Genomic DNA, 24485 nt, shown 5'->3' on the forward strand with positions numbered 1-24485 from the left:
TCCTAGGGAGCTCAGGTCAGTAAGACTTAATTTTACATTTGTGGTTTGGGGGGGGGAGGGTGGTAAAACCCCTCAGTTGAGATATGTTTTTACCACACACCCCAACCACTGATGTAGCGGAAGGGGTCAGAATGGTGACCCCGCCCCTTGTAGCCTCCCTGTTAGAGATGGGCTCAGGCGTGTTCGAGTTACAACATGCCCTCCAGGAAGCTGACACTGCACTCCACTAATCACAGGCAGTGAGACATTTCCCGATCCGTAGCTGCACAGACCGGGAAATGTTTTAGTGCCTGTGATTAGCGGAATGCAGTGTCAGCTTCCTGGCAAAATCAGGCACGTGCGAACTCGCACGCCCAAGCCCATCTCTACTTCCTGTCACATTCCATTTTATACTTGGACAACAGGGGTGGCATATACAGGAACCGATTACCCTCCATTTTCCTGGTACAACCGCTGAAATACGTTTTTTCCTCCTCTCCTTCCAGCTGGCATTCAGTGGCTGCAGGAGGAAAATGTTCATTATGCTATTCTAAACCATTTCATTTCATTTCATTTCATTGTGGCCCCCAACCAAATCACTGAAATGGCCCTTGCTCATTCAAGAGGTTGAGCACCCCTGGTTTAACCACTTCCCGCCCTATTACAAAATGACGGCGGGAATGTGGTTGTGTTATCCTGACCGGACGTCATATGACGGCGGCAGGATAACACAGCTCTGGGCGCCCCCCGGGGGCGCGCAGAGCGCCGATCGGTGATGCGAGGTGTCATTCTGACACCCTGCATCTCCGATCTCGGTAAAGAGCCTCTGACGGAGGCTCTTTACCATGTGATCAGCTGTGTCCAATCACGGCTGGTCACATAGTAAATAGGAACAGCCGTTGATCGGCTTTCCTTAGTTCGTGCCTGGCACGAGTAAAGGAGCGCCGATCGGCGGCTCCCCTGACAGGGGGGGGGTCGGCACTGGTAATCAGATCATTGAGTACCAGTGCAGACCCTCGGGGGGGGGGGATGCCACTAGATCCACCAGGGATGCCCACTATGACCCCAGGGATGCCCACTATGGCCACCAGGGATATCAATCAGGGCTCAGGGAGCCCCCCATTGCACTGTCAGTGCTGCCCACAAGTGCCCATCATTGCCATCCTTTAGTGTCGCCCACCAGTGCCCATTATTGCCCACCAGTGCCGCCTATCAGTGCCACCCATCAGTGCCGCCTATCAGTGCCCATCAGTGCCGCCTATCAGTGCCCATCAGTGCCACCTATCAGTGCCCATCAGTGCCATCTATCAGTGCCGCCTATCAGTGCCTAGCAGTGCCGCCTATCAGTGCCCACCAATGCTGCATATCTGTGCTACCTATCAGTGCCACATATCAGTGCCTATCAGTGCCACCCCATCAGTGCCTCCTCATCAGTGCCTGTCAGTGCAGTCTCATCAGTGCTCATCAGTGCAGGAAAAAACTTATTTATTTACAAAATTGTATAACATAAACAAAAAAACTTTTTTTTTTTTTCAAACTTTTCGGTCTTTTTTTATTTGTTTAGCAAAAAGGAAAAAACCCACAGGTGATCAAATACCCCCAAAAGAAAGCTCTATTTGTGGGGGGAAATTACATAAATTTGGTGTAGGTACAGTGTTGCATGACCGCGCAATTGTCATTCAAACTGCAACAGCGCTAAAAGGGGAAAATTGGCCTGGGCAGGAAGGGAGGGAAGTGCCCTGTATTAAAGTGGTTAAAGGCTGCATTTATTTTTCACCAGAGATTGCAGAGCATTGCACCCGCAATCAGACTTCTGCAGACACTGCCTCCAGCTTTCTTGCCCATACCTCTGTACAGACTGTCAGTTTGAAAGCTAAAGGAAGTTTCGTAGAACTATGAGGGCTTTTATCAGTGTTCTTGTCATCTGCTATGGTGGCTGATGGGAGTTGTAGTTTTAATAATTCAGATTGCTGAGAACTGATGTGGTAGTACAGGGTTTTGAAATGTGACAGTGGGTGCAGGGAGAAGAACCTCTGCCTGCTGTCACAGGGGCAGGGGGGTAGGAGCTGGAGCATGTTACATCCTAAATATAAGTGTAACGTTTGTAATATGCTCCAGAAGGTGTACTTAGTAACTCTTCATATGACTATAGACCTCTGCCATGCATGGTGAAGTGGGTCATCTGGGGAGCTAGATATGCCCTTAGTTTAACATTTTAGCATAAGTAGATGTTTTGTCATTGGCCACTGCTCTTGCAAATATGTGGTTATTTTACAAAATTAATTTAGAAAGAATTTCTTGGTGATGAAATAAAAGAAATATATGGTACACTGTTGTGTTTTTGCTTGAATGAAAAAAAAAATAGTCTTTTCATTTGAGACACATGCCCATCTGTTCTATTGTTTTTTTCCGAGGGATTGCAGCTTGATGGGTATTCCGGTTGATTAATGTTTAGGACACTATTGTTAGCCTGACAGAGAGGTGAAGTCCTGATTCATTCTATTGTGTATGTGGTTGCAGAACATCTTGTGGTCCAGAGAAGCTGGTCACTAGCTTCATTGTATATGATCAACAATATTCATATAATACAAAAGTCCTGGCTAGTTTTTTTTTGAACAGTGTTTTCCATCTGTGAAATGATATTCTATTATACAGCCTGAAAACAGATGGTATTTTTTCTCTCGTTTTTAATGTTTTGTATAAAAATTGATTTGCATTTCCTAAATCGAAATGCTAAAAATATGCAGTAGGGCAGTGTAATTGTAACATAACATAGTATTACCATGTAGTGAGACTTTCCTGAAAGCATTCACACCACGCAATACTGACAGATTGGTTAGTGCTTTGCTTGCTACGGTATGTAAGGAAGCTTCTTTTCTTTCTGATGCTGCCCTCATACTTCCCACCTTGAATGGCGGTGTGATAGGTTCAGGTATACTGAATTATACAAATTATACACAGATTATGTTGGGTTAAAAGCTGACCACTAGCATTTGCAAGAGGGTAGTCTTTGTAATATTTACCAAAATACCACTAAAATTCAGTAGGGAAAATTGTCACAGGTACCAGATTTCACAGATGCTTGATAGACAGATATGCTAGCCTTTTTTCTTGTTTTGTGAAACTGCCAAATAGATCTTTTAGATTGTAAGCTCTAATGAGCAGGGCCCTCTGACTCCTCCTGTATTGAATTGTAGTGTAACTGCCTTTATTTTTGTAAAGCGCTACTCAAAATCTCCCCATATGAACATTGATGATGGTTACTCCTGTAACAGGAGTTTTAACTATTACCTTCTCTATCCAAAGCTAAACGAAAAAAAAAAAAAGGGTATTTAGGTTTTCTTTTTTTTATTGCTAGCATTGCAAGGCCACTATGTCTTATACTCACTTGTCTCCAGAGATGCCACCATCATAGAATTTGCAAATTCTCTGTTTTAGCCATACAGTATTGGTCCTTTAGATTCTTATCTAATGCTTTAGTTGAAGCCTTCGCTTCTGGCCATGTCAAATAATATGCCGTTCTTCAGCTTTGACAGCCCTTTTATAGGCAAGGGGCGGGGACACTGGGGCCGCCCCTTCTGACGTCACATTTTGGTAAATGGGTAGGGGTACGATGTATCCGATACGCATTCACATAGGGGGGGCGGGATCTGGGGGCCCCTTTGTTAAAGGGAGCTTCCAGATTCCGATAAGCCCCCCACCCGCAGACCCCCACAGCCCAGGGTTGTAGGGAAAAGGCCCTTGTCCACATCAACATGGGGACAAGGTGCTTTGGGGGGCACCCCAAAGCACCCTCCCCATGTTGAGGCCATGTGGCCTGGTAAGGTTCAGGAAGGGGAATAGCTCGCTCGTCTCCTCCCCACCCCCCCATCCAGGCTTGCCAGGCTGCATGCTCAGATAAGGGTCTGGTGTGGATTGTTGGGGGGACCCCACACCGTTTTTAATTTTAGTGTGAAGGGCCTGGTATGGACTTGGGGGGGGGGGGGGGGGACCCTACATGTGTTTTTTTCTTTATTGTCGGGAGCCGACAATACATTACAGCCGCGAGGAAGTTTAAATAACATTTTTTCCTTTTAGAAATGTCAGTATAGCTGTAGCAAGCTACATACATCATACAGATGGGCTACTTTACAGGCACATTAACCACTTGCCGACCGCCGCACGACTATCTACGTCGGCGGTCAGCCCCTCACAGGCAAACTAACGTAGGTCTACGTCGCTTGCCTGTGAGGGTCTAGGGAGCGAGCGCGCGCCCCCGGAGGCGCGCTCCTGCTCCCGCGTGGTCACGGACCCCCCCCGCGCGTGTGACCGGCGGACCCGATGTCCGCCGGCCACTCTGCGATCGGCGGGGGAGAGGGAGAAAGTCAGGCAGCTTGTGTAAACAAGCTGCCTGTCATTCTCCTCGGTGTAAAGACACTGATCAAACGGATCTACTATGTAGATCCGTTGATCAGTGTCCTTACAGCTCAAGCCACAGCCAATCACAGTAGAAAGCACGCCCCTAGGGACACACACAGCCCCTCCCTCCCAAATAAAGTTAACCCCTTCACTACCAGTGTATTTTTACAGTAACAGTGCATATGTATAGCACTGATTACTGTAGAAATGTCACTGGTAACCCCAAAAATGTCAGTCAAGGGTCCGATCTGTCCGCCGCAATGTCGCAGTACCGCAAAAAAAATTGCAGATCGCCGCCATTACGCGTTAAAAAAAAAAAACAACAAAAATGACAAAAATCTTTCCCTTTGTTAGTAAACGCGATAACTTTTGCGCAAACCAATCAAAATACGCTTATTGCAATTTTTTTTACCAAACATATGTAGCATAAAACAAATTGGCCGAAAATGTTAAAAAATTTGGATTTTTACATTTTTTTGGGGGGGAATTTCATATAAAAAAAATGTGAAAAATATTGTTATTTTTGCAAAATTGACGCTCTTTTTTTGTTTATAGCGCATGATCAAAAAATCGCACAGGTGATCAAATACCACCAAAAGAAAGCTCTGTTTGTGGGAAAAAAAGGACGCCAAATTCGTTTAGGTACAGCGTCGCACGACCGCACAATTGTCCGTTAAAGTCACGCAGTGCCGAATCGCAAAATACCCCCTGGTCGTTTAGCAGCCAAATCCTCCGGGGCTTAAGTGGTTAAAGGGACCCCCCCAGGCACGATATTTGAAGGAATTTTTATTGTTTCACTTTTTATGGCAATAACCTTAACCTCTATATCAGCCTTTAAAATTAGGACTTTTAATTTTTCATGTTCCTGTCCCATAGACTTAGTTTGCATGTTCACTAGAACTTTTTCCCTTTTTTGGTCATGCTCCTTCAACAGAAGCCTGATGTTCACCCGGCTGCCGTACACATGGGCCTAATGTCGGCCGGTTACTATTGATACCAGCCGATATTTGGCCCACTGTATGGCCCTTAAATCTGTTATTTTTCAACTTAATTACCTGGACTGAGGAGGAAGCAGGGACAGCGCTGGAGCATGGAGAGGGCAAGTAAAGTTTTTAAATTATTGTGATTTAAAACAGTAGAGAGAGTAAAAAATAAAATTAACAAAAAGTTATAGATATATTAGCAGTTAAGGAGAACTAACCCAAAGATCAAAATTTCAGTATGGTATGAAATATATGTATGTGTATTTCTAGTTTTGAGTTTAGATGCACTTTAAGAAAATTGTAAGTGGAACTAAGGGCAAATAAGTGTAAAAAAAAATGACATATGTGATGCAAACTTTAACTAGCCAAGTTGTGACTACAAATACAGGTAGCAGCTTCCGAAAACCATGATGCTACCTGTGAAGCAAAAATGGAAAGAAAATAGAATGTTAGTGTTTGAGATATCTTCTATTTACTTGCTGAGGCTCACTTTTGGAGCGTTTTATGCTTTGCAAACTTGGGGAACAAAACAAATGTCATCCACTCTAGGTATTGTTGGAGGGTTAGGCTTAACTGGCATTGGCAGCTATAATGTATGAACTAAACAGACACCCAGGAACAGTCCAAGCAGGTTTTCCTTGCACTTTTCTTTAGCAAGGCAGCAAACTAACATTTCAATGCAGGAGGGCTTTGTATAGCATTTACAAACAAAAAACACAAATGCTTATCCTAATTACTAACTAAACTCCGTTCCTGACTAACTGGGTGTCCTTGAGCTACCCAAAACAAACAGGTAGCCCTTGTACATTTTGTAGGGTTCTCCCAGTGCTCTGTCTTTTCACCAAGCAGCAGGCTTCTGCAGCAGAAAGGGTAAGCCCTAAACATTGTTCAGTGTGTATATATATAAATGTGGCAGCTGAGACTAATGATTTCTGGCTACCAGGTAAGATATAGACCTAGGAACGACTGCTTTATTCTACCCAAAGTTCCTCTGGGGCTCCAGGAACCGGAACAGAACTTACTAGGATTCTAAGAAAACAAGAAGTTTGTTGATTCACATCAGCCATTTATCCCGGAGCCCTTCACTATGTGTACCTAGGTGACACACACACACACACCATTGACAATTCTGCCAGCCATGCCTTAGTTAGTATAAAGAAAAAAAAAAAGGCTTCGGATTTGATTGCTGTTGACCACTGCTGTGTGCATATCATAAAGTCATTAAAATTCCTTGTTGGATGTCTTTGAGCTTTTAGGTAGCTGATTAATCCTCTTTTCTTTCTTTCTTTCTTTTCTAGTAACTAGTGTATTTTGGTGTCTGAATCTGCAATCAAAATGAGTGATGTTCAGGCCACGGTGGAATTTTCAGTGGAACTTCAGAAATTTTACAACGTGGATTTATTTCAGAGAGGGTGAGTTTTTTCTTATGTTCTTGCTTGAAAATACCTCCTGTACCTCATTTCACATTGTACATTCCAGGGCAAGGAACACCACTGCTTCTCAATATATGTTCAAGTATCAGCAGGCTCTCACGATTAGTCACTTTCTCACAAACCTCTAGTACTGCACACTGCTGCTTTTTAGGTGTGATTGAATTAAAGGAAACCTTTCCTAACAGAGATATGGAGGCAGCATTTGCTGAATTCTTAGTCTGCAAATGCTGCCTACCTTATTATGCTGGCTCTCTGGCTTCACTAGCCCACTAACCCAAAGCAATTATGTAGATAAGAGCCTCTGACTTTAATATTATAAGGCTCCATGTACACAGGACTTGAGAAAAAACGTGCTGCAAAGCTAGTGCTGACGCCGGGAAAAAGCAGCTGTTAATTATTATTATTATTATTATTATTATTATTATACAGGATTTATATAGCGCCAACAGTTTGCGCAGCGCTTAACAAAATGAGGGCAGACATTACAGATACACTACAATTTGGAACAAAAGGGAATCAGAGGGCCCTGCTCGTTAGAGCTTACAATCTAAAAGGGAGGGTCAATTGATACAAAAGGCAATAGCTGTGGGGGATGAGCTGATGGAGCAAGTGAAACAGCATTATTAGTTAGTAGCCGGGTAGGCTTCTTTAAAGAGAAGGGTTTTCAGGGATCGTCTAAAGATGGATAGATTAGGGGACAGTCGGACAGATTGGGGTAGAGAGTTCCAAAGAATGGGAGAAGCTCTGGAGAAATCCTGGAGGCGAGCATGGGAAGAGGTGACAAGGGAACTAGAGAGTAGGAGATCTTGGGAGGACCGAAGAGATCGGCTTGGTTGATATTTTGAGATCAGGTTAGTGATGTAGCTGGGGGCAGAGTTGTGGATGGCTTTGTAAACTATTGTAAGCACTTTGAATTTTATTCGTTGGGTGAGTGGAAGCCAATGTAGGGATTAGCAGAGAGGGTTGGAGGACACTGAACGGTTGGTAAGGTGGATAAGTCTTGCAGCAGCATTCATTATGGATTGAAGGGGGGATAATCTATGTAAGGGTAATCCAATGAGGAGGGAGTTGCAATAGTCGAGGCGAGAGATAACCAGGGCGTGAATTAAAAGCTTGGTGGTGTCATTGGTTAAAAAGGGCCGTATTCTAGCGATGTTGCGGAGGTTAAGGCGGCATGATTTGGACAAGGATTGGATGTGAGCCTGAAAGGACAGTGCAGAGTCCAGGGTTACCCCTAGCACCCTGGCATGTGTGGAAGGACTAATAGTTAAACGTGCTTTCAGTAGCTTTTTCCATTTGCGTTATTGCACGTTTGGCCACGTTGCTTTTAGCAGCGTTTTTTCTGCCTCCATTCAAAATCAATGGTTCCCTATGGGAGCCTATTGATTTGAATGGAAGTCGCACCGCAAGTTGGATCAGGATGATCCAACTTGCGGCGCGACTTGCGCTGTGAGAATCTTGAGGGGGAACTCCACACCAAAAATGGGGAAAAAAAACTGCGTGGGGGTCCCCCCCAGGTTCCAAACCAGGCCCTTCGGGTCTGGTATGGAATTTGAGGGTAGCCCCACGCGAAAAAAAACAGCGTGGGGTCCCCCCCAAAATCCATACCAGACCCTTATCCAAGCACGCAGCCCGGTAAGGCAGGAAGGGGGAGGGGATGAGTGAGCGGCCCCACCCCCCTGGACCATACCAGGCCACATGCCCTCAACATGGGGGGGGGGGGGTTGGTGCTTTGGGGCAGGGGGAGCGTTGCACCCCCCACCTCAAAGCACCTTGCCCCCATGTTGATGGAGACAAGGGCCTCATCCCCACAACCCTGGCCGGTGGTTGTGGGGGTCTGCGAGCAGGGGGCTCATCGGAATCTGGAAGCCCCCTTTAACAAGGGGGCCCCCCAGATCCCGGACCCCTCCCTATGTGAATGGGTATGGGGTACACTGTACCCCTACCCATTCACCCCATAAAAAGGCAGTGTATGGAAATAACGACAGGAGACGTTTTGGAAAGTTTATTAAAAATCTTCATCCGGACTTCTCCGCTCTGGTCTTCTCCCTCTCCGCTCTTCTTGTCTTCTGCTCTTCTGCTGTCCAATCTTCTTCTCTTTTGCCCTTGGCTCTTCTTCTTCCTCCGGTCCTCCTCCGACGCTGTCCCCGGTGATTATGCCGGTCTCTGCAGCTTGTTATATAGCCATTAGGGGCGTGGCCTCCCGATTACGTCATGGGGGGCCCCGCCCCCTCATGTCACAGATGACATCATTTAATCAATTTAATTGCTCTACCTGTAGGCTATTGGTGGCACCCTCAAATCCTGTCAGGAAAAACTCCTATATTGTTTACATCCCTCATCTTGGCTAGTTTCCAGGATAGGGAAGATGTTGAGAGCTCACACTCAACATCACACAAGTGCATGCTCTCCCTAGTTCAAAGGCTGCGCATGCGCAGTGTGCTCTCTTTACCCTTGTTGCAGCCATGCTGAGCTCATCTGTGAAAACCTTAAACCCTCATGCAGCTAAAGAAGTTTTGCGTCAGAGTGGTAAAAAATTCAACAGAATATATGTCTTCTACTGGAGGGCAGCCATTGGTTCCCTCTGCTGTCAGTCAAATCCTCTGAGCAGAGAGTGCGGGCAAAGCCAAACTGCACTGTGTCTATAGACACACACAGCACAGCTTGAGTGCGAGCCCGCAGGTGTGCCACCCATAGCAAGAGGCTGGCTATGGGGGCACACCGAGAAGAGAAGGAACCTGGAATGTCAGCAGGGGGCCCGAGAATAGGAGGAGCCTAAAGAGCCAGCTGGGGGACCGCAGAAGAGGAGGATGGGGGTTGCTCTGTGCAAAATCATTGCACAGAGCAGGTAAGTATAAAATGTTTATTCTTTCAAGATAAAAACATTTAAGGGTTAACAATGGAGGAGTAGCTGCATGTTGACAAGGTCAACTCTCTGCTCTTTACTTGAATACATTTTCTTTGTAGAACTGAGCTGCCATCATTGTAAATCCCTCCTTTAGTTTGTTACCCCAAGATCTGTTGATCAAGCCTATAAAATCTACTGAAAATGAATGGCGTTGGGTAACGCGTTATACTGCAAAACTAAAGAATAAAATGAAAGAGATTTTTTTTAAATATATATTTGTGCTTCCAGTAACGTTTATTCCATATTTCCAAAAGCTCCCTGCAGGCCAGGACCGGCATAGTCTTGGAAACATGCATTCACTAATATGTGAGGGGTGCCTTTTTTTTTTGTATCACATTTTTATTCAGAGTCCTGTGCCTGCAGATGAGGTTACCAGATGGTATGAAATTTGGCAGAACCCTTGAAGATCCCAAAAATGCTTTAAGAAGTCACCAGGAAAATTAGAAATGCTAAATTGTTTCAGTGGTAATGAATGGATCCTCAGCCTTTATTCTTCAACTGTTGCACATTTATCAGACGATTGGTCACTAGCTCCAATTAGTGGTGTTAAGCATTAACATTTAATGGGGAATTGTTAGTGTACATGCATTTGGAACAGACAACAGTTCATGCTTGATTCACTTTAATGGGACGGCTGGTGATGTGGCAGTGTCACAACAAGGTGAGGGACGTGGCGGCAGCAGGTGGATGCCCGCTAACAGGCGCCGCCACAATGGATCTAAAATTACAAGTGCTCTTTAAAGAGGAAGTAAACCCTCTGAAAAACCCTGTAAAGACAAAGGCATAATGAGCTAGTATGCATCGTATACTAGCTCATTATGAAGTACTTACCTAAAACCGAGGCCCCCGCAGTGCCAACAGGACGGCCGACATGTTTGGGTGTCCTACTTCCTGGATCGTGTCCTCCGGCCATCTGATTGGCCGGAGGCGGGATTACATCACTTCTGCGCAGGTGCGCAGGAGCCGCCGTTCACGGCATAGGGCTCTGAAGGAACGGCCTGGGTGGCCGTTCCTTCAGAGCGCATGCGCCAATGATGTTATTGGCTGCATGCACTGTAAATATCTCCTAAACGGTACATGTTTAGGAGCTATTTATAGCACCTATAGTTAAGCCTTAATATAGGCTTACCTATAGGTAAAAGTATTTTAAAGTGGGTTTACAACCTCCTTAAATGTAAGGGCTCATTCTTGCTGGTAGTGTGAATGCATCAATGCAGTGCATGTTATCATAGCTTTTAGAGCTTGGATTCTTTGAATTTACCAAAAATGTAAATATTGCAGAATATACATATATGCAAAATGTATATATATATATATATATATATATATATATATTACTACCTAACTAAGCTCCATTTCATGCTGAATAAACAAAGTAATGTATCTTAAATAGAAAACTATCTTTAGCTAAATGCTTTTGGAGTAAAAATCTTATTTTTTTTTTTTATTAAAATTAAAACATTTTTTTAATCCATTTTTATCTACCCTGCAACTGTTTCCTCCTGTATACAGGATTCTGCTCATATGCACCGTGAAGATTGCCTTCAAAAGCATAAACCCTTTTTCTGTGTATTTATACCCAAAACATTTATTTTTTAGCTTTGAAATGAATGGAGAAAGATTAGAACCCCCAGTAGGTTTCCTCGTGCTTCCTGTCCTGGGGACAACCTTTTTTACAAGGCAGAACAACTTTCAATGGTGCAGTGCTATTGATTCAAAAATGGCACCCCAACACACCTTGTCATCAGAGGAACCTGGTAATGCTCTTATGTGTTACTTTCTGGAGTAAGACAATACAATAGCCTGCAGTATTTATATGGCAACTCTGTCTTCACAGATAGCCTACTAGAACAAGATTGTTGACAGTAGTACACTTTGTAACACTTTACAATTATGACCACTAAGCGCCGGTTCACACTACCGCGACGCTACTTCCAGGGGCGACCTCCGAGATCGCGGTGCGAGCAGCGCGCCGCGGCCTCGGAGCGGCCGCCACGGACTTCATAACATTGAAGTCTATGGCGGTCGCCTCCTGGTCGCCCCAAAGAAGCTCCGGACCCTTTTTCTAAGTCGGAGCGACTTGTCGCTCCTATTAGAACGGGTCCGCAGCTTCCCTATGGGAGGCGACCTGTGAGGCGACCAGGTCGCCTCACAGGTCGCCTTAGTGTAAACGGGGGCTAAAGCTGGCCATAGATTGGTAGAATTTTAAACAGAAACTATTGGGGAAAGACTTAGGAAAATTTGTATGAAAATTCAAAAAAAAAAATGAAAATTCTTAGAACATTCTAATGGTTTAAAAGATTTTGTTTGCTTTTACCATTTAATTTTGCAATGATTGATTGATCAACTTGGGTACAACCAGCCTGCCGAATTTTCATGCAATTATCACTATCCTCTCCCAGCGGGGACAGCTGGGAGAAGACAATAGCTCCGCAGGAGGGATTCCCGCACCAACGCTGTCTGTGTTTATGGGGGAATCAAGTGAATTTCTTTCCTGCAACCCCTGGTTGCAGAAAATGAAATTTGCTCTCTATCACTGGCCTTAGGTTAATATGCATTCTGCACACTGTGTGAGAATATCTGTCTATCTTTCCCTAGCCTCAGCCAATGTATATTCCTCACCGCCAGGAATTGTTCTGAAAAGTTTCCTGACAGTGTCTAGAAGCAGTGCTTCTGAGTCACCGACCCACAGTTTATGCCCTATTATAATATTATTATTATACAGGATTTATATAGCGCCAACAGTTTACGCAGCGATTTACAAGAAAAAAATCTCTGAAATCCTTTTCTGGAAAAGCCCAAAATTTAAGCCTACTTTTTGCTCTCGTTCTTAAAGCTGAACTCCAGGCAGATAAAAAGGTATACTGTACCTCTGTAATCATTATTCTCTCATGAAATATATTTTGAATGCAAGCACTTGAATTTGGCTTAAGCTGCCCATAGACTGATCGAAATTCGGCCAGTTCGATCGACTTCAGTACAAACAGCCTGTCAGGTATTTTTTTTGTACAATCACCACTGACTGCTCTAGTCGCCAGCAGTGATCATTGTATTCTGACAGCTGGGAAACCTCCCACTGTCCCAATACAGTAGCACAGCAGGAGGGATCCCCCCATCAACGCGGACTATGTTGATGGGGGAATCAAGCAATTTTCTTTCTTCCCAACCCATGGTTGAAGGTAAGAAAATTGCATAATCAGTGGCCAACCTTTGTATTAGTCTCGTACAGCTTACTGCACAGTAGACCTAATATAAAGGAGGGGGAAGTAGCACAAGGAGTCAATCAGGTATTCTGCACGGGGGGACCTATAATTGAAAGTGCAGCAAAGTAGAATCGGGCCCCCCTCCTTTGCCAGACATAGCTTTTCTGTATGACAGAGCTGTGTACATGTCAGGACTGGATGAACAGAAATAGTTTCTTATGCAGGTAAATTGGCCTTTAAATATTTTATTTGTATGATTTAGAGGTTTGCCCCAATAAAGATGCAAAAATACAGCAGCACTGTAGATTGCAGTACTACAGTATGTACAGTTATCTGACTTAATCAATTATTCATTTACAGGATGTTTCTTCATCTGCTACTACAGGCTGTTGTTTTAAATTATAGAACAACTGTTAAATGTCACTAAAGGTGTTAAGTTGCAAAAACAAACACAGGGCAGTACAGTCTATGAAGTAAAATCATGTTTTTTTTTAGTTTTGGATATAGTAGAAATAGATTAGAACACCTGTTACGGTAATTTTTATTGCTGTGTGTGCCTCTAAGGAGATTCAATCTCTCCAATTATGCTGTTTACTATTCTCATTAAAAGTAAAAGAAATTCCCCAAATTTTGGGTTGTCCCCCGAAAAGGAATAGAGGGGAAATCTTCCAATGGGGACACTAGTTCTGGTGACCTGGGGTTTCCCAAGAAATTCCCTTAATTTGCGGGGATTTCACTTCCTATTTAGCTATGAGACAGGAAGTGAATGGAAATCTCTGCAACGGGACAGAGATGGTGGAAAAAAAATGACAGAGGTTATAACTGTCCCTTACTTACAAAATTGCCTATAGTTCTACTTTGAGGCCTCATGCACACATGGAGTTAGAAAAACAAGCTGCAGAGCCACTACCAACGCCAGGAAAAAGCAGCTGTAAAAACGTGCTTTAGTAGCTTTTTCCCTTGGTGTTAATGCCCGTTTAGCCACGTTAGCTTTTAGCAGCGTTTTTCTGCCTCTATTCAAAATCAGTGGTTGCCTTTGAGCCATTTTTGATATATCTTAATCCCATTGATAAGCCCATTAATTAGAATGGAGGTCGCATTCAAGTCAGATCGGAATGATCTGACTTGTGGTGCGACTTGCGCTCTGAGGATCTTGAGGGGGAACTCAACGCTAAAATGGAAAAAAAAAAACGTAGTAGTCCCCCCTAGGTTCCAAACCAGGCCCTTGGGTTCTGCTATGGATTTTGAGGGAAACCCCACGCAAAAAAAGGCGTTGGGTCCCCCACCAAAATCCATACTAGACCCTTATCCGAGCACGCAGGTCAGGAAAGGGGAGGGGACGAGCGAGCAGCCCCACTCCCTCCTGGACCATACCAGGCCACACCCTCAACATAGGGGGGTTGGTGCTTTTGGAGCAGGGGGGCTCTGCACCCCCCACCCCAAAGCACATTGTCCCCATGTTGATGAGGACACGGGCCTCTTCCCAACAACACTGGGCGGTAGTTGTGCGGTTCTGCGGGCAGGGGGCTTATCGGAATTGGGATGCCCCCTGTCGCAAGGGGGCCCCCAGATCCCGAACCCCCCCCATGTGAATGAGTTTGGGGTACATTGTACCCCTACCCATTCACCCCAAAAAAGGCAGTGTAGTGTAAATAATGACAAGAGACAGTTTTGAGAAGTCCTTTATTAAAAATCTTCCTCCGGGCCTTCTCCCTCCGGTCTTCTCTGCTGCCAACCCGGACCTGCTCCAGCGATATCGCCCGTGATTATGCCAGCTCCGCTCTTTGCAGCTTCTTATATAGCCATAGGGACGCGGCCACCCGTAGACCCCGCCCTCTTGTGTCACCTGACGATGCGTGACGACACAAGGTGGACGGGGTCTCCGGGTGACGTCACTGGGTGGCCACGGCCCCATGCTTATATAAGAAGCCGCAAAGAGCGTTGCTGGCATAATTACGGGAGACATTGTCGGAGCAGGACTGGGTTGGCAGCGGAGAAGATCAGAGGAAGATTTTTAATAAAGGACTTCTCAAAACAGTCTCTTGTCATTATTTCACTACACTGCCTTTTTTGGGGTGAATGGGTAGGGGTACAATGTACCCCAAACTCATTCACATGGGGGGGGGTTCGGGATCTAGAGGGCCCCCTTATGACGGAGCATCCAGATTCTGATAAGCCCCCTGCCCGCGGACCCCCCCACAACCACTGCCCAGGGATGTCGGGAAGAGGCCCGTGTCCTCATCAACATGGGGACAAGGTGCTTTAGGGTGAGGGGGATTGGGAGCCTGCCCCTACTCCAAAGCACCCTCCTCCCCATGTTGAGGGCATGTGGCCTGGTATGGTCCAGGAGGGGGTGAGGCCACTCGCTCGTCCCCTCCCCTTTCCTGACTTGCTTTGCTGCATGCTCAGGATAAGGGTCTGGTATGGATTTGGAGGGGGACCCCATGCCGTTTTTTTTGCGTGGGGTTCCCCTCAAAAACCATACCAGACCCGAAGGGCCTGGTTTGGAACCTTGGGGAGACCCCCATGATGAGTTTTTTCCCCTCAAGATCCTCAGAGCGCAAGTCGCACCACAAGTCGGATCATCCTGATCAGACTTGGATGTGACTTCTATTCAAATCAATGGAGTCCCATCGGAAACAATTGCATGAGGCCATAAGATAACATATGCTGCAAAGTAAAAAAAGTCTTGCGCTCCTAAAAGCAACTGCAAGCTGCAAAAACACCGTGTGCATGATTGCTTAGCAAGACCTTAATATACCCACTTCAACCCTAGAACCTTAAAGCCTTGAAACTTAACTGTATTTGAGTACCACAAACTGAAAATGCTTTTTGATTCATTTTTAATAACTTAAGGACCAAGCCTATTTCTGATACTTGTTGTTTAGAAGTTTTAATCAGTATTTTTTTGCTAGAAAACGACTTGGAACCCACCAACATTATATACAGTATATATATATTATGTGTATGTACTTTTTTTTTTGGCAGAGACCCTAGAGAATAAAATGGATTGCGCAGTGTTCTTACAGATGCAATTGTTTTGGAAAACATACACTTTTTAAAATTAAAAAATAAGAAAACCATAAAGTTAGCCCGATATTTTTTTTTTTTTTTTTTTCTTTCTATAATGTGAAAGCTAATGTTGCGAGAAAATTGATACCTAACATGTCATGCTTCAAAATTGCGCACAATTGTGGAATGGCCATAAACATTGGTACCTAAAAATCTCCATTAGCGACACTTTCTACAGATTACCAGTTTAGAGTTGGAGGAGGTCTAGTGCTAGAATTATTGCTCTTTCTAGAACGATTGTCGCTTTGCCTCACACGTGTGGTTTAAACGCGGTTTACATATGTGGGAGCAACTTCCGTATGGGTTCGCTTCTGTGCGCTAGCTTGGAGGGATGGGGTGCTTTAAATTTTTTCTTCTCTTTTTTTTTTTTATTTATTTTATTTTTACACTGTCCCTTTTTTAAAAAAAAAAAAAAAAAAAAATTATTTTGATCACTTTTATTCCTATTACAAGGAATATAAACACCCCTTATAATAGAAATAAGCAGGACAGGTCCTCTTTAATGTGAGATCTGGGGTTGAAAAGTCCTTAGATCTCACACCTACACTAAAAAACAATAAAAAAAAAAAAAGTAATTTTTTAAACTAAAAAAAAAACAAAAAAACAAATAGGCCCTGTAGGGCTGTTGGGCGGCAGCGATGTTGCTTTGGTCCTCCAAGGCCATAGAGTCGAGTGGGGGTCATCTTGCAACTGGGAATCGGCGGGCACCCTTCCCGCCGCCCATAAGTTATCCCACGGCGAATCTGCCACTGCGTCCACTTTTATGTTAGAGGACCACCGGCCGTATAGAGAAATACCAGTGTTATGGCCCCTATCTTCAGCCATAACTGCGATATTTACCGTCAAAGTACCGACGTAAATACGCGGCGGTGGTCCGGAAACGGTTAATATGTAAAGCAATCTCACCCATCCATCCATGTCTCCATGCTTTATTTTGAAAAACACCCTCCTTGTATTTCTGGCTGTGGCCATCTTGGGTAAGGGCAGATAATTCATGTAGCATTTACCTCCTGGCCTAAATCAGATTTTAGCTCAGACATGCAGGCAGTAAGGGGAGAAAGCTGAGAAAGCCCCTCCTCCCCTGCTCCAGATGAAATAAAATAAAAAAAAAAATGCCATGAAGAAATCTGGGATGGAAACCATCATTTTTAGCCTAGGCTAAAAACCAGCAAGCAACCGAAAAAATAAAAGCAAACCTCTGTGTTAGATATTAGAATCATGCAGCAAAATGCGAACGATAAGTCGTCTGATTATCTGATTGTTTGTGCTCTGACGTGCACTGTTAACTGTGGGACCTTATATAGACATGTGAAACTTTCCAAATCCTGTCCAATCAACTGAATTTATCTACCAATAAATTTATATTCAAATGAAGTTGTAGAAACATCTCAGGGATGATCAGTGGGAACAGGATGCACCTGAACTCAATTTTGAATGCCATGGCAAAGGCTGTGAATACTTATGTATGTGATTTTTTTTTTTTTTTTAATAAAATTGCAAAGATTTCAAACTTATTTCACATCGTGAGTATGGAGTATTGTTAGTAGAATTTTGAGGGAAAAAAATGAATTTAATCAATTTTGGAATAAGGCTGTAACCTAACAAAATGTGGGAAAGTGAAGCGCTGTGAATACTTTCTGGATGCACTATATATTGTGTTTTTGTGCATCAAGATTCAAAAAAATGTAATTTTCCAAAAAACTGCATTTGAAAAAATGCATCACAAATACCATGTGACAACACAACACCCACTGTTTTATTCTCTAACCCATTATAATGTTTGGGGGTTCAAAGTCATTTTCTTTTTCTTGCAAAAAAATACTGATTTTAACATGTAAACAAAAAGTGTCAGCAAAGGCCTGGTCTTAAAAGTAGTTAAGGCGACCATAGACCTTACTATCTGATTTGTGCAATCTCCTTTAGATCTGCCATCTGCTATGTAGTTCAAGGGCCTGTTGGCACTGCACTGTGTTAACCTGTCCGCTTTTTGCATAAAAGATGCTGCACGCAGGACTTTTCAAAACACAGTGCACAGGTATAAATAGGTACATAGGATTTCAAGGGAAATACTTTTTAATTTGCTTTTGTCATAATGGAAAGGTGCTTTCTAGCGTGACAAAAGCGCATGCGTGCATCACTTTTGTAGGATTGCAAAATTACATTGGGAGCATTGGCCATGGCTGAGTTTACATAAAAAAAGCATAGTGAAGTGATTAAAACCTGAAGTCTGAGTTCAACAGTGTTTGTTGTAGAAGCGTTCCACCGATATATATGGAGGGAAGAAAGGATCTTTGTCTGAACTCCTAGTATAATGTTAATGGTCAGGTGTGCTTTTACTACAAAATAACCCATTCCTTTAACTAAACTATATTAGAACCCCCGACCCCAGCCGTTTACGGCAGTAAGACAACCAAGGCCACCTCTCTCTACGCCAGGGGTCGGGAACCTTTTTGGCTGAGAGAGCCATGAACATCACATATTTTAAAATTTTCATAATTTCAGGGGTCGGGAACCTTTATTTAATATTCATAATAATGGGCCGCAGCTATACAGTGAGTAGATGGAGCCATGTGAAAGTGCCTGGAGTCCGGTCGGGAAGAGAGCAGAGCAGGCAGGTATGCAATTAGGCCGGAGTGGTGATGCGCCTGCAGGCCTGCGAGTGATGGAGGTGAGTATAGGCCCTGAGAAAATGGCGGCCGGCCGCTGAAGGCCTCAGAAGTGGATGCGAGAGGCAGCTCCCGCCGGGGCCCCGGGTGTCAGAGGGGAAGGAGATCGTTTCTGTCGGGGCACAGGGAGTGGATGGCAGGTCTCCTTACCGGGCGGTGATTGCCAAGGCCCTCAGATGCACAGCACATAAGCCGGCGGCGGTACCGCGAGTAGGCCGCGGGGTCCGTAGCGCGGCAATCCGGTCACCCAAAGACGAAAAAGGGTAGCGGTGGGTAGCCCACAAAGTGTACCGTCGATGGGAGCAGAAATCTCCTTGGTAATGGGCACAGCTACATGGATGGCACTGGTTTTAGTGGTAGATGCGGTGGAGCTCTGGGACTACACATCCAGCGTGGCTCACGTCCGGACACGCCCCCTTTAGTAAAGATTTGTCTGCGAGCCAGATGCAGCCATCAAAAGAGCCACGTCTGACTCTCGAGCCATAGGTTCCCTACCCCTGCTCTACGCCATGGCTTAGTTCTAATCCTCCCTGGTCCCAAAACGAAGTCAGAACTGAGCTGCATGCTTGTTACGAGTTAGTGACTCAGAAAGCATTAAAGCCAGAGGATCAGCATAACAAGTAGGCAACCTTTACAGAAGGAGGTCAGCAGTGGTCGTGTTGATTATTTTTTGTTGAAAGATTTCCTGTTAGTAGGGGAAGCCCGATTTTGTTTCCTTTGTTTAATGTATGTAAGAGCTAGTGATGAAAATAGCTTTGTATCAAATGCAGGTCAAATGGGGACAAGGTCTGCCTTCTAGCAATTCTTTACATTTCATGGTAAAAATAAGACTATAAAGATACTGGGGTGCTTTGTTAAGGTAAAGGTTGGAATCTATGTGGGAAGAAGTGCTTATCATAGTTCCAGATATGTTTCTTTTTTTTTTTACAGGGTAACTGATGCCTATATACAAGCCCATTGTAAAGACATTTAATTTGTAAAGCTTTAGTATGAATACATTGTTTTTCTCTTTGCTGCTCACAATCTTTTTGTTTCCTGCAGAGAGATTGTGTATGTAGTAATTACATGTATTATATAAGAGTGCCTCTTTAGTGCTTGGTTGCTGTCACATTATGTAACTGGAGGAAGGCACAATATCAATAGAAGGTAAAGCTAGTAATGCTTAATAGAGCCAGCGGTGTCTTCTCTGAAGTCGTGAATACCAACTTTCAGCCAGACAGGCAGTAATTAAAGAGAACCTGTAATGAAGCATTGCAAAACATGTGCTGTTAATCTTGTAGCTACCATAGTATTTAAATTACAGTTTATAAAGTCAATTCCGTTTTTTTTTTTTTTCCTGTATCCTTCTCTGTATACCTGCGTTGTAATCTGGTGTTCTATCAGGAATACAAGAAATACAAAAAATGAATATTTTTAAATGTCCAGTGCTAGAATATAGTTGGTCCTACAAGGCAGACTGGTAGGCATATTAGCACTACATACTGTATCTGCCATAAACGAAAACTCTGTAAAATAAGTTATTAGCCTGTATCCTGGCCAATGTATGCAAGCTCACCACCAGCAATCAGTTCTTGTCTGATAAGACCCACACTGACCTTTTTAAAGGTCTGTACACCCATACTGAAGAGGTAAATTGCCTAATAGTTTTAGGGCCATTTCACACCACACCGATATCTCTTCCAGATGGGTTTCTGCATGCATTTTTTTAAAGCGCTCCAATGCATTTATGCTAGGTAATACATTCTAATTTATGCAAATCTATACGGCTTTTACCAAGTTTTTTTTCTGCCATTTTCTTCTGCAAGGCGTCAAAAGAATACAGTGTGCATGTTGCCGTAGTCCTGGTTTATACTTATGCAAATCTGATGTAGTTCTGATGCCTTCCAGAACGCATAGAATCGATTGCATGTCAAGTGAAAAAAGTTGCTTCCTATGAAGGCTGTTTACCTAGATAAAGTGCGATTCTGGTGCAGTTAAAAAAAAAAAGGGTCCTGTGGGTGTTAAGTGCAGATTTTAAGTTCTATAGCCCGTGAGCATTGCATATGAAAAGCACAAATTGCACTTGCATATGAAAAGCACAAATTGCACTGCAAAATCACTCTGCACAGGTGTTCCGTGAGAATTACCTACCCGTGAGAAAAACCTACCCTCGTCACTTCCGGTTCACGGCAGTGTGTGTAACGCGAGCAGTTACATTAAAACAGCTGTGCTGCACCATGAGTCATCTCCGCTCCTATCCCGGTCACTTCCCTGCTCTCGGCTACTAAATATAAAAGCGGTGGCGGGTGTATGAAAAGATAAATCACGGAGCCGCCAGCCGCTTTTATATTTACTAGCCAAGATCAGGGAAGTGACCGGGACAGGAGCGGAGATGACTCATAGTGCAGCACAGCTATTTTATGTCACCGCCGCGTCGGTAGGTTTTTTTAACGGACACCGAGATCGTTTCAGACTAGTGCGCATGCGCTCTAGTCTGATCCTCAGCTCTTCCATTAGGTATCCGGGGCTGTGAGCATGCGCACTGCTGCGCTGCTCAGCTGTTCCTGGCCGGAAGTGACGAGGGGTAGGTTTTTCTCACGGGGTAGCTAATTCTCACGTTACACTGGCACTCCAAATGGCATGTAAAATCTCACCATCAGCGTGAACCTGGGCTTAATGGTGAAAAGTTAGAACATTTCTCTATGCTCTGTTTTCCTAATTTGGAGACTTTCCCTAACTTCCTGCCTCAGTGACCACAAAGAATACGACCACATACCCCCAAGTGGGGATGCAAATGCACTAAAAACTTAACAGGAATTCAAACCCTTTCTCCTTCCATTTTAAACAAATTTGATTTTCTTTTGTAGTAGTAGTTGTCTGTGCCACTGTTGGAAAAATTCTGTTTGCTGCCTGTGCTAGTGACCAGTAGGAAGTAAAAATCTGACAGGTTCCAGCTAATGTGAAGTTTGCTGAACATTTTTTTTTTTCTCATTAATGGTTTTCTTAAGCTGGAGTGATATTCTGCCTAAGCATTGGCAGAACTAATGAAACCTCCTGATCTCATGTGTGGCAAGATTTGTTTTTTTTTTATAAGAAAAACTGTGTGATTTGTGCACAGATTTTCCAGTGTACTAAAAGTAACAGTAAGTCTTAATATTCTTCCAAAATGTTAATTATTGCCACCAATTCTGGGATTAGTCATATTGGTGCATAATCATTGGACCCAGATATGCTGGGAGTGGGGGCATTGCTATGTGGACATTTTAAAATAGTAATAAACCCAAAATCAAACATGTATTCTATTGCATCTTATCAATTCCTAAATGTGATGGTGGTTGTTCTTCTTCTTTTTTTTTTTTTTTTATAGCCTTTCTTCTTTTATTTTTATCTGGCAAAACAGCTAGTAAGTCTGTTGTTTTTCAAAAGAACATGCTCTCTTGCAGTTCTAGGGATGATAACAACCTTTTAACACAGGTAGGGGTGCTTACAATAGTCTGCTTTTACAACGTATTTCTTTACGTAAAACCGTTTTCCATAAAGGATACAAACTCTTTGCTGTAACTGCATAAAAAGTGATAGCTGGAGTTTAAAGAGGTGGGGGAAAAAAAAATTACAAATACTGTAGCTGCTGACTTCTAATATATAGACATTTACCTGTCCAGGGAGCCTGCGATGTCAGCACCTCAGCCGATTTTGGGATCGGATGCCAGTTGCTGCCGCCGCCATCCTTTCTAAGGTAAACCGGCAATGAAGCCCTTTGACTGCACAGCCGGCTCCCTACTGCGCATGCGCCTTCTCATTGGCTCGGTGGCGGGGGAAGGAGAAGGATGGAACTTTCGAGGGACAGCGCCACGGCGCTGTCTCCCGGAAGTGGGGAAGGGTAACTGTCAAAAACAATGGCTCCCACTGCTGTCAATCAAATCCAGTGACACGAGATTGGGGGGCTGGGCCAAGTCCTGTTGTCTGCATCAATGGACGCAGCAGCGGGACTTGTGAGCGTGCCCGCATGGGTTCCCCCATGGAAAGTGCCTCTCCGTAGGGGCACCCCCTGGATGAAGAGGAGGAGCACCTAAGAAGAGGAGGATCGGGCTGCTCTGTGCAAAACCCTTGCACAGCGCAGGTAAGTATAACATGTTTGTTATTTGTAAACTTTTTTTTTTTTTCCACTTTAAAAAAATAATAATAATGCAGCCACCACATCTAAGGGTTGGTAAGCTGCGATATTTTACATTTTTGGTTTTGGATTCAATACTATTTTAGAGAGCTAATGTCTCTTACATCTAATAGGGCATGGAGTGGATCTCGTCATGACCAACAGATCCATTGTTGGTTTTAACAATGCAGTAAACAGTCGCTATAAATGCGGTTAAGAGAAATCAAGTTCCAGAATAATAAGGATGCATTAGATAAAAAGTTGCAGTGATGTTGTGGACTAACCTACCTCCATCTGAGCAAGTTTTGGAGAAATGCCATCGTGGCTCTGAATTTCCACATCTTTGTAAAGTAGACCTGGGACCTTCATTCCTCTTAACTGCAGTTGGATTACAGTTATTCCTTCATCTGTCCAACTGTCTCTTTTTCAAAACAATTTTTAGTATCTGACCAATAGTAAACATCAGTGAGAAATATTCAAGAAGAAAAATGCCTTGCATCATGATCACATAAAAATAAAAAAATAAAGACTCTAGACTCTTCGTACACCTAGATCTGTGAGCACAGGCAAATTGACTTCACAGACACCACATATACAGCAGACCAAGAGATCTGCACAAACAAAAGCTAGTAATACATGAATAAAAAATCATTTCAATGGGCTCAATTGTTTGGCTTTTCCAGACATTAGTGGGCTAATTTCGATTATTGAAATGCAAAACTTTATGGCAAAAAAAGAACCGTTATGTTGGATTATTTGAGCCTAAACAATCAATTTTCTAAACCGTAGTGGAATGCATTGAAAACAAAAAAAATCTACAGCGCGTGTTAAAATGTAACCCCGGATTGTGTCATTGATCGACCAAAAATGTACCGTATATGTTAGCGATCAATAACTAAATTATTGTAACAATGATGGCGTTATCGCATGCACATTTGACAGATCTTTCGAAAGCCGATCGTTTTTTTTCAAACAATTTTCTATCCATCTATAGCCAGCTAATCAGCATTCCTTAAAGCGGAGTTCCACCCAAAAATGGAACTTCCGCTTTAGGTATTCTAACCCCCTGACATGCCACATTTGGCATGTAATTTTTTTGGGGGGGCAGTGGGTACCTACTTTTGACAGGTACCCGCTCCCACTTCCGCTCGGAGCGCCGCGGCGCCCTGAACGGAAGTTCTCCTCTCCCCCTCCCTCCCTGCAATCTTCTGGGACATGTCAGAGGTCCCAGAAGATTGCCGGCCAATCAAGACGCACAGCGCGACTTGCGCATGCGCAGTGGGTACCCGGCTGTGAAGCAGCAAACTGTCACAGCCGGGTGCCCACAGCAGTGATGCCGGCGCCGAGGGAGAGGATCGAGGCTTCGGGAGGCCGCATCGCTGGACCGTTGAACAGGTGAGTGAAATGGCTGGAACTCCGCTTTAATACTGCTTTAAATTTAAAAGCAAGTAGTTGACCAGGCTCAGTTTTCACTCAGACAATGATTAGTACTGTACCTTTTACAAAGCAGAGTGCGCTGTGTTTTATACTGTTAGTTGGTATGTATTTTATTACTGTACATGTATTGAAATAATTAACTACACAGCTTCATAGCTGTTTGTGGGGAATGATAGTACTTCACTAACCATGGGGATTTGCCATGCATCAACCCTGACCAGAAAGATATCGGAGTATATGCTTCTCTGTTAGGGAAGTAAGGATTCCATTGATT

General features: G+C 43.9%; 1 protein-coding gene across 3 annotated transcripts in view; it reads left to right on the plus strand.

Annotated features, from left to right (window-relative positions):
- The window catches only part of FAM135A (family with sequence similarity 135 member A), a 212906-nt gene that overhangs the window by 58002 nt on the left and 130419 nt on the right, over nt 1-24485 (plus strand). For all 3 annotated transcript variants that reach the window (XM_082249041.1, XM_082249040.1, XM_082249042.1), the window contains exon 3: nt 6659-6772. In XM_082249041.1, coding sequence (XP_082105167.1) covers nt 6696-6772 — 77 coding nt within the window. In that variant the 5' untranslated portion in view covers nt 6659-6695. The remainder of the gene's footprint in view (nt 1-6658; nt 6773-24485) is intronic.

The sequence above is a fragment of the Pelophylax lessonae genome (assembly GCF_965119305.1).
Source record: "Pelophylax lessonae genome assembly, chromosome: 3".
In the NCBI taxonomy this organism is placed as follows: domain Eukaryota; kingdom Metazoa; phylum Chordata; class Amphibia; order Anura; family Ranidae; genus Pelophylax; species Pelophylax lessonae.